The following is an 11123-nucleotide window of genomic DNA, read 5'->3' as shown; positions in this document are numbered from 1 at the left end:
CATATTTCAGAAATAAGTAATCAAACTGTGTGAAAGATTTTTTCCTAACACCTAAACATTGTTGAAATTTGCAAATGCAAAACAAAACTTGGAAATGCGTAGTGAAGGTAGCTGGAATAGGAGAGCAACCTTCAAGTTGGAGAATGGAAAAAAAAATCCAGAGAAGTCAACAAATTCTTTTACCTTATTTGTAGAATTTTAAAGGGAGACATGATGGGAGACCCAGCCTCTCTTAATTTGGAGGTGAGGTCAGCAATCTATAATATCCAGGACCCTCAGAAAAGTGATAGTCCTTGTGAGTAAACTGAAGAAAAATCTACCCATTGGAGAAGGTTGATGAGTACTGTAAATGATTTAAAGGTATAGACTTGCCTGACCAGGTGGTGGCACAGTGGATAAAGCATCGGACTGGGATGCGGAAGGACCCAGGTTCGAGACCCCGAGGTCACCAGCTTGAGTGCGGGCTCATCTGGTTTGAGCAAGACTCACCAGCTTGGGCCTGACCTGTGGTGGCGCAGTGGATAAAGCGTCGACCTGGAAATGCTGAGGTCGCCGGTTCGAAACCCTGGGCTTGCCTGGTCAAGGCACATATGGGAGTTGATGCTTCCAGCTCCTCCCCCTTGTCTCTCTCTTCTCTCTCTCTCCCTCTCTCTCTCTCCTTCTCAAATGAATAAATAAAATAAAAATAAAAAATAAATAAATAAAATAAAATTTAAAAAAAAAAAAAAAAAAAAGACTCACCAGCTTGGACCCAAGGTCGCTGGCTCCAGCAAGGGGTTACTTGGTCTGCTGAAGGCCCGCGGTCAAGGCACATATGAGAAAGCAATCAATGAACAACTAAGGTGCTGCAATGCGCAATGAAAAACTAATGATTGATGCTTCTCATCTCTCTCCGTTCCTGTCTGTCTGTCCCTCTCTCTGATTCTCTCTCTGCCTCTGTAAAAAAATAAAAATAAAAATAAATAAATAAAAATAAAGGTATAGACTTGACTAACATGTTCTATTTAGTAAAAGTTTCACAGGGGAGAGTGCCGTCCTCATCCACTGTCCGTGCTCTTTGCCGCACTGTGGAACTAGCCTGGCCCTGCTCCTGAAACCCAGGAGAGAGACCGAACTGGCCATGAGCCGGGGAGCCCGTTTGAAGGGTTCCAGGAGACAAACAGAGCCCCTGCCAATAACCTCCAACTTGAACTCAACTCTTTTTTGCTGTACCTCTTCCTTACTTGAGAAGTTCCTGCCCTCACCAGTGTGACTTGACTACACACCCACTGGTGTGTCCCTTAGCCCTACCTGACATTGGCAGCCAAAGGAGGGGTCTTTGTATGTGAACACATCCCGGTGCCCGTGGGTAAATAACACTCACCAAGTTTTACAGAAAGTCAGGGGCGTACACCAAAGGCACAATAATATCATTGCTAACTAAGCAAACAAATCAGAACCTCCAGATTTTTGGATCTGTTTTTCTGGCTCTCTCCAGCTACAGGGGCAGACTGGCTGTAAACAGGCTTTGAAGTCTTAGTATATGCCCTTACGGGATTCTGGATCCTGAAGATGCTTCATCCGTGGCTCCAACCGCAGGCATTATAAAAGAACATACAATGTAGATCATAGAACAGCCCAGGGCCACAGGGTGGATTGTCATAAAGCTGAGTCAAAGATGACCTCTGTGATTTGGTTCTTTCGTTTATATCTTCAATGCAAGCTGAGACTAATTACCTCAAAGTTGGCTGGTGCCAAATTCAGATTTTTACACATTTTTAATTTTTTAATTTAAAAATATTTATATTAATATTTATTAAATTTTATTTTTATTTTTTTTCTTCTTTTTTTTTTTTGTATTTTTCTGAAGCTGGAAACGGGGAGAGACAGTCAGACAGGCTCCCGCATGCGCCCGACCGGGATCCACCCGGCACGCCCACCAGGGGCAGACGCTCTGCCCACCAGGGGGCGATGCTCTGCCCCTCCGGGGCGTCGCTCTGCCGCGACCAGAGCCACTCTAGCACCTGGGGCAGAGGCCTAGGAGCCATCCCCAGCACCCGGGCTATCTTTGCTCCAATGGAGCCTTGGCTGTGGGAGGGGAAGAGAGAGACAGAGAGGAAGGGGGGGGGTTGAGAAGCAAATGGGCACTTCTCCTATGTGCCCTGGCCGGGAATCAAACCCGGGTCCCCTGCACGCCAGGCCGACGCTCTACCGCTGAGCCAACCGGCCAGGGCCTTAAATTTTATTTTTAAACTGCCCGACCTGTGGTGGTGCAATGGATAAAGCGTTGACTTAGAATGCTGAGGTCGCCGGTTCAAAGCCCCAGGCTTGCCCAGTTGAGGCACAGATGAGAAGCAACTACTACTATGAGTTGATGCCTCCTGCTCCCCTACCCTTTATCTCTCTCCTCTCTCTCTAAAATTAATAAATAAAATCTTAAAAATTAGAAAAATAAAAAATTTATAATCACACAAAAACCTGTATATAAATGTTTATAGCAACTTTATTCATAAATGTTCTGTTTTAGTCCTTTATAGAATTTTAAAGTTAAATTATTTTTTTTTCACCTTTTCCCCCCTAATTGCTTTCTCAGTTAAGCATTTTGAAATGTTTTAATTAGTGGTCCTTCAGGATTTCAGTATAAATCCTTCACTTATTTTACATTAAATTACTGTTTGTATGGCTTAAGAATTTTATAGCAATTTATAACCTCCTCTCCCCTTTTTGTTACTGTTTTGATATTTCATACTTCTACATATGTTACAAACTCCATAAGAGATTGCTGTTGTTTTCAATTGTCGTTATTCGTTCATATTTTACACGTTTGTCTTCCAGTAGAGGTCTTTAGTTCTTGTTCCATTGTCTCTTGGCTTTCATAGTTTCTGTTGAGAATGCTGGTGTCAGTCTTACATTTGCCCCTCCTCCGATAGTGAACCTTTCTTTATTCCCTGTCTTGTGGTTTTCAAATTTATTTACTTGTGTTTGGGTTGCAGTAGTTTGAATATGATGTACCTAGGTGTGTTTTATTTTTATTTATCCTGATTGGGGCTAGCTGAATTTCTTGAATCTGTGAGTTGATACCTCTTGTCCATCATTTTTTTTAAATTATTTTTTATTTTTTACAGAGACAGAGAGTGAGTCAGAGAGAGGGACAGACAGGGACAGACAGACAGGAACAGAGAGATGAGAAGCATCAATCATTAGTTTTTCATTGCATTTTGCAACACCTTAGTTGTTCATTGATTGCTTTCTCATATGTACCTTGACCGTGGGGCTACAGCAGACCGAGTAACCCCTTGCTGGAGCCAGCGACTTTGGGCTCAAGCTAGTGGAATTTTGCTCAAACCAGATGAGCCCACGCTCAAGCTGGCAACCTCGGGGGTCTCGAACCTGGGTCCTCTGCATCCCAGTCTGACACTCTATCCACTGCGCCACCGCCTGGTCAGGCCTGTCCATCATTTTTTAATTCTCAGATATTATCTCTTAATATTATTTCCATCCAATTCTTTCTCTCCTCTCCTAGGACTCCAATTATATGTATCTCAGTCATGGTGGTTGAATAGAAGTGAGGTCAAAGGACAGTGATGATAAGGAACTCTTTGCTATAAGAAATTGCTATTAGATTGATTACATTTAAGGACCTCGGATCACTCTGATGATTAGAAGCCATGAGTTTGTCAAGAATGGAGTCAGATACTAAGGAAGGCATAGTTTTAGGAGTGAATGTCATTGTTTTTCAACAGCTGGTCCGTGGAGAGGTGCTGGTTCACCAGAAATTTTGTGCTTGTCTGTGAAAGAGTTAACCACTTTTGCAGACAGGTGCAAAATCTCTGGCCGACTAGCGCTTGAAAAATACTAGTGTATTGTGGGGCAGCTGTGTTAGGCTTGCTCGCTGGTTTGCGGGCTACAAGCACTTTGCCTGATTGGTGCGTGTGTGGCTGCGCCATGTGTGTATGGCCTCTATAAGGCTATGAGTGCTTGTGCTCCGAGAGATTGTGGATTGCAGAGGGCGGATGGCGGGTTACCTGCCCACCACTGTGAGGGGCCATTTTGCTGTCTGCCTGAGAAGCAGTTTTCCCCCTGCCTGTTGGCTTGTCTGCTGTTGCAAGAATCGATTAAACAGGAATGGCCCAGCGCTTTCCAGCTCCTCAGTTTCTCTGCCATCTGCCCAAATCCAACGTGGACCTGCCTGGCCTCGGCCACTGGCATTACATGTGTGTTGATGTAAACTTTTATGAGTATAAGATAGCAAAATGAGCCTCAATGAGTTGAGGGTTCTCAAGAGGGTGGAAACAATGGTTAAGAATGCTCTAGCAGCGTCGGCCTGGCATGCAGAAGTCCCGGGTTTGATTCCCGGCCAGGGCACACAGGAGAAGCGCCCATCTGCTTCTCCACCCCTCCCCCTCTCCTTCCTCTCTGTCTCTCTCTTCCCCTCCCGCAGCCAAGGCTCCATTGGAGCAAAGTTGGCCCGGGCACTGAGTATGGCTCCATGGCCTCTGCCTCAGGAGCTAGAATGGCTCTGGTTGCGACAGAGCAATACCCCAGATGGGCAGAGCATCACCCCCTGGTGGGCATGCCGAGTGGATCCCGGTCAGGCGCATGCAGGAGTCTGTTTGACTGCCTCCCCGTTTCCAACTTCAGAAAAATACAAAAAAAAAAAAAAAAAAGAATGCTCTAGCAGCCTGACCTGTGGTGGTGCAGTGGATAAAGCATCAACCTGGAACACTGAGGTCAGCAGTTTGAAACCCTGGGCTTGCCTGGTCAAGTCACATGTGGGAGTTGATGATTCCTGCTCCTCCCCCTTCTCTCCTCTCTCTAAAATGAATAAATAAAATCTTTTTTTTTTTTTTTTTGTATTTTTCTGAAGCTGGAAACGGGGAGAGACAGTCAGACAGACTCCCGCATGCGCCCAACTGGATCCACCCGGCACGCCCACCAGGGGCAATGCTCTTCCCACCAGGGGGCGATGCTCTGCCCCTCCAGGGCGTCGCTCTGCTGCGACCAGAGCCACTCTAGCGCCTGGGGCAGAGGCCAAGGAGCCATCCCCAGCACCCGGGTCATCTTTGCTCCCTTGGCTGCGGGAGGGGAAGAGAGAGACAGAGAGGAAGGAGGGGGGCGGGGTAGAGAAGCAAATGGGCGCTTCTCCTATGTGCCCTGACCGGGAATCGAACCCGGGTCCCCTGCACGCCAGGCCGACGCTCTACCGCTGAGCCAACCGGCCAGGGCCTGAATAAATAAAATCTTGAGGGGAAAAAAAAGGATACTCTGACGAGAATGGTTTCCCTGCTTTTATTGCACATAGACCTGTGTCTGAGAGAGGCAGCTCCCCCCACCCCCACCCCATCCCTCTCCAGCGGGCAGACTAGAGGCGGCGGTGCTGGCAAGCAGCAGGGAGAACCTAGGCAGTGACAGGAGCATGACAAGAAGAGGCAACAAACCTCTCAGGCTGGGGCAGCCCAAGTATGGGCAGGTGACAGAACGGGGACATGCTGCCCTCTTGGATTCATAAACCTAAGGCAGGGTGAAGAGGTCCTTGTGACAGAAGGCCCCCCTGTGCTGTATAGAGCGGGGCACCGAAACCCAGAGGGGCCCGGGAGTGCTGGCTCTGTCTCTGCCCCCTCCGTGGAGAGGCCAGGGCAAGCTGGGCACCCTCCTTAGGTGCACCCTCCCTTCCTCCCCATCCTTTTCCAGCGAGGCCTGCAGACTCTCTGTAGAAAAAACAGTTGTGTTTAGGCTTGCTCACCTGGTTCCGGCTGCAAGCACTTTGCATGGTTTTTTTTTTTTTTTTTTTTTTAATTGAGAGGAGGGGAGGCAGAGACAGGCAGAGACAGGCTCCCTCTTGCGCCAGGCTGGGATCCACCCAGCAAGCCCTCTAGGAGGCAATGCTCCGCCCATCTGGGGCCGTTGCTCTGCTTGGCAACCAAGCTATTTTAGCACCTGAGGCGGAGGCCAAGGAGCCGTCCTCGGGGCCAACTCACTGGAGCCAATTTATGGCTGGGGGAGTGGGAACAAGGGGGTGGGTGAAGCAGATGGTCACTGCTCCTGTGTGCCCTGACTGGGAATTGAACCTGGGACATCCACACACTGGGCCCATGCTCTATCACTGAGCCAACCAGCCAGGGCCACTTTGCAGGATTAGTGCGTGAGCATGTGGCAGAAAGCCACATGTGTGTAGCCTATATAAGGCCACAGGTACTTTCCCTCCGGGCGGGGCGCTTGCCCATCACCACGAGGGGTAGGTGTTCCTGGTCACTGGCCTGCCTCCGCAGGAAGAGGTGTTCCCGATCGCTGGCTTGCTGCTGTGAGAAGAGGTTTTCCCTGCCTGTTTCCTTGCCCAATTCTGTGAGAATCCAGTAAACGAGAAGGGCCTGGCACCTTCTGGCACTGTGGTTTTTTTGTGGTCTGCCTGAATCCAGTGTAAACCGGCCTGGCCCCGACCACCAGCATCACACTGCGTAGCCCTGAGGATCTTCAGGGGCCTGTCTTTTCCAATGGCAGTTTTCAGAGGATGACCCCCTCCCGGAAAGGTGTTTAAGGACGCACATCTTATAAAAGAGGAACCTGAAGCTAAGAAAAGATACTGCCCAAAGGTGGTCAGTGCCAAGACCAGACCACAGCCCGGTTCCTGAGCTCCCAGTCTGCGAGGATTTCCACCAGGGCATCTTTCCTCAGGGTCAGAGCTCCTGCCTGCTCCCAGGTCCAACACCCCCACCATCAAACATACACATACACACAAAACAGTGAGCTGTGCTGCCGCCACGTCAGGCCTGCAGGTTGGGCGGGGCGCAGGTGAGAGGGGCCCTCTCGGCCAGGGGGCTGGAAGTGCCTGCACACAGGTCAGTGGAGGTGGGGAACGCAGGTGTGCTGGCCTCCCACATCTCTGCGCCCTGCCCCGGCTGAATACCTCTGCCCCCGATGAGGCTGTAGATACAGAACACGTGTTCCACGGCCTGCAGCTGTGTCTTCCATGGGCCCCTACTTGCACAACCGGCATTCCACCCAGCTGGAGAGAGGGTCGGGAGGCCCTAAGGCAGGGGTCCCCAAACTTTTTACACAGGGGGCCAGTTCACTGTCCCTCAGACCGTTGGAGGGCCGGACTATAAAAAAAACTATGAACAAATCCCTATGCACACTGCACATATCTTATTTTAAAGTAAAAAACAAAACAGGAACAAATACAATATTTAAAATAAAAAACAAGTAAATTTAAATCAAGAAACTGACCAGTATTTCAATGGGAACTATGGGCCTGCTTTTGGCTAATGAGATGGTCAATGTGTTCCTTTCATTGACCACCAATGAAAGAGGTGCCCCTTCCAGAAGTGCAGCGGGGGCCGGATAAATGGCCTCAGGGGGGCATGCGGGCCATAGTTTGGGGACCCCTGCCCTAAGGAGCTGAGGTTCCCGAAGCCCCTCCGGCAACTGCAGAGCCTCCCAAGGGGTGCCAGGCTGTGGGGTGTGGGAGAATACTTTGGGCCAGGAACCACGTCCTGCTATGGCAGTAACTTGTGGCCCTGAATGACAAAGCACCCCATGTGCCACCACCCAGGGTAGTCAGTGCTGTGCTCCCGCTGGGCCCCGCCTACTTGCTTTTCCACCCTGCTTTGCACTCAGGCACTGCAGTCCCGGTCTCTGCCCACCAGGCGCCCCCGCCCTCTGGCTGTCAGGTGGCCTGTCCAATAGTGAGAGCCACAGGAGACTGGGAGGTAGGAGGAACACAAGGCCAGGATAATTATTCCCCCAGCATCCTCCCTGCAGAGGGTTGGGGACAGGGCCAGTCCCCCCTGCAGCTACAGCTTTCGCTGGTGCTGATTGCCGTGCCTGTCCCCTGGGGCCCAGGCGGGTTGGCTTCCTTGAGGCCCGCAGCTGTCAGTACTCTTCTCCTTAAATTCTCTTCCGGGTCCTGGCCAGATAGCTCAGTGGGTTAAGAGCACTGTCCCAAAACAAGGTTGCAGGTTTGATCCCCAGTCAAGGCACCCACGGGAAGCAGGGTAAGAAAAAAAAGCACGACTGAATAGAACAACAAATGCTTCACTTCCCCTCTCTCTCTGTGTCTAAGAATCAATAAAAATTAAGCCCTTATTTATTTTTTTTGCAATTGTACTTAATTAGCTTTCATTCTGGTTTTTATTATATTCTTTCGTTTTTCTTTTTCTTTTTGGGCATTTTACTTTTTCTGCACATTTAAAAAAAAATTATTCACTTTTTTAGAGAGGAGAGAGAGAGAGAGAGAGAGAGAGAGGGAAAGAGAGAGAGAAGGGCGGGGAAGGAGCAGGAAGCATCAACTCCCACATGTGCCTTGGCCAGGCAAGCCCAGGGTTTTGAACCGGCGACCTCAGCATTCCAGGTCGACGGTTTACCCACTGCGCCACCACAGGTCAGTAAGCCCTTAATTTTTAAATAGCTATCCCTGACTAGATAGTTCAGTTGGTTGAAGCGTCAACCCAGAGTACGGAGGTTACTGGTTCAACTCCCCGGTCAGGGCACATGCAGGAGCAGCTTGATGTTTCTCTCTCAAAAAACAAACAAACAAAAAATCTCTTCCACTCCCTTTTCTGGTGTTTGCCATTCATTTCCTGCTAGGACTTACCCAGCACCCAACAAACATTTCCTTACCCACCCCCACGAGACAGACAGGGTGGCTCCTGCCACATGTCAGCATGCCCCTGCCCTTCTCCCCAGAGGCCATGAGGCATGCGAGGACTAACCGTGGAGTCCAGGCCTCTGCCTCCCAGAGCAGGTTCCCGGCCTGAGATCTCGGGGAAGATAGACAGGTCAGGACTGGTGAAGGTTCAGACACAGAGCCCTGAATCCTCTTCCTGGTGGCACCCATGTGCTGTCTGGAGTGCCTGGGAGGGACAGCACCCGGGAGCTTCCCCCAGGCGCCGGCCAGAGGCTGTGGCTTACACGGCTGTCCCCTCGCCAGTGGGAGGCTTCTGCGGCCTCTCATTTCTGGAGCACTTGACCACCGTGTCCTTCCAGCCCCTCCAGCACTTTCATCATCACTCCCCTTGGCCACACCCACAGTGCTTCGGTTTGTTTTCCGACCTAGTCACACACTGTCACACTACCGCACTATCTCCATAGACCCATCTCATGTCTGAAACCAGAATTCAGGTTAGAGACCTGGTAAGACTACCCACTACTGAATTTTGGCCGTTCCTCCTTGTTTCAATACTCTCCTAAATTCCTCACTGTGGCCAGCAGATGGCAGTACGCTGCCACCCAACTCACCAACTCACCCGTGGTCCTAGACCTGCAGGGCCTCTATGGCTGAGAGCCCACAGGTCATTCTGTGCACATATTCATGTGTACGTATCAGCCAGGTAATTAAAAGATTTATAAATAAAAACCCAAAATTACAAGCAAGAAATAAATCCCTGTCCTGGCTGCATAGCTCAGTTGGTTTTAACACTGTCCCGATACTCCAAGGTTGTGGGTTCGATCCCCAGTCAGGACACACACAGAAACAGATCGTTTTTGTCTCTCTCCCTTCCTCTCTCTAAAAAAATAAAAATAAAAAAACATTTTCTTTCAAACACCATGATATCCTTGTTTCAGATTTCCGGTAAAGATTTGGAGCTGGATAAGCCATCATCATTAATTAAGACAGAAACACTTAAGGGAAGACAGACACACAAAGCAGCATCAGTCAGCTAACCAGGCAGTGGGGGACTGGGCTACAGGACTTAGCTCAGAGCCAGACGGGAGAGCCGTGTGAAGACCCCGAGAGCCCTGGGCTCGCCTCCGGTCAGCAGGCCAGCCCCCAGCCGAGGCCAAAGATAGTCTCAGCCAAGGGGGCGTCAACCCCCAGCCCTACAGACCCAGCCAGCAACACGAGACCCAGTAAGACAGCCTCGAAGCTCACTCCCAGCTACAAGTCAGAAAACCCACACAAGGTGGCCGTCATGCAGGCAGACAGTAGGGTTAGGAGCCTCCACCCTAGATGCTCTGACTGAGAAGACAACCCGTACCCAGGAGCCCTTAGAACATCCAGATCCAGGGGCTCGGAAGTTCAGAAACGGGACCATGGAAAAGGACCCGTGACCCACTCTGCTTAGGTTGACTGCAACAATGCAGTCCTTACCCAGTTCTTCTCCAGATAAATGGAACATGAATGGAGGAGTCAGAACACTCAAACTACAGATAAGGCAGCCCCCCCCAAAGAGACTGCAGCCCCCCCACCTCAGCTGCAGGCCTCCCCAGCCCCATCCTGGATGGGACTCTCATTTCCTTCACGGAATCTCTGACCCCAGCCAGCCTTGCCCAGGGCCCAGGCAGAGCCCAGCCTGCCCTGCAGGAGGTCTCCACAGGGACCTGGAGAGCTACCCCCGAGCGCAGATCCCACGACCCCCAGGGACCTAGAGACCTCCCCCCCGAGTGCAGATCCCACGACCCCCAGGGACCTGGAGACCTTCCCCCCGAGCGCAGATCCCACGACCCCCAGGGACCTAGAGACCTCCCCCCCCCAGCGCAGATCCCACGACCCCCAGGGACCTAGAGACCTCCCCCCCCCAGCGCAGATCCCACGACCCCCAGGGACCTGGAGACCTCCCCCCCCAGAGCGCAGATCCCACGACCCCCAGGGACCTGGAGACCTCCCCCCCCGAGCGCAGATCCCACGACCCCCAGGGACCTGGAGACCTCCCCCCCGAGCGCAGATCCCACGACCCCCAGGGACCTGGAGACCTCCCCCCCGAGCGCAGATCCCACGACCCCCAGGGACCTAGAGACCTCCCCCCCAGCGCAGATCCCACGACCCCCAGGGACCTGGAGACCTCCCCCCCGAGCGCAGATCCCATGACCCCCAGGGACCTGGAGACCTCCACCCCGAGCGCAGATCCCACGACCCCCAGGGACCTGGAGACCTCCCCCCCAAGCGCAGATCCCATGACCCCCAGGGACCTGGAGACCTCCCCCCCCCCGAGCGCAGATCCCACGACCCCCAGGGACCTGGAGACCTCCTCCCCGAGCGCAGATCCCATGACCCCCAGGGACCTAGAGACCTCCCCCCCGGAGCGCAGATCCCACGACCCCCAGGGACCTGGAGACCTCCCCCCCGAGCGCAGATCCCACGACCCCCAGGGACCTGGAGACCTCCCCCCCGGAGCGCAGATCCCACGACCCCCAGGGACCTAGAGACC

At 51.8% G+C, this 11123-nt stretch overlaps 1 protein-coding gene across 1 annotated transcript; it reads left to right on the top strand.

Annotated features, from left to right (window-relative positions):
- Positions 1-9522: 9522 nt before the first annotated feature.
- LOC136313962 (proteoglycan 4-like) lies at positions 9523-11118 on the top strand. Its single transcript, XM_066244291.1, has 3 exons — positions 9523-9547; positions 9738-9825; positions 10452-11118. Exons 1-3 carry the CDS (start codon positions 9523-9525, stop codon positions 11116-11118), a joined length of 780 nt encoding a protein of 259 aa, XP_066100388.1.
- Positions 11119-11123: the final 5 nt, after the last annotated feature.

This window comes from Saccopteryx bilineata, chromosome 10 (genome assembly GCF_036850765.1).
Source record: "Saccopteryx bilineata isolate mSacBil1 chromosome 10, mSacBil1_pri_phased_curated, whole genome shotgun sequence".
Lineage (NCBI taxonomy): Eukaryota > Metazoa > Chordata > Mammalia > Chiroptera > Emballonuridae > Saccopteryx > Saccopteryx bilineata.
The sequence above is the reverse complement of the archived record's forward strand: the minus strand, read 5'-3'. Positions and strand labels throughout refer to the sequence as shown.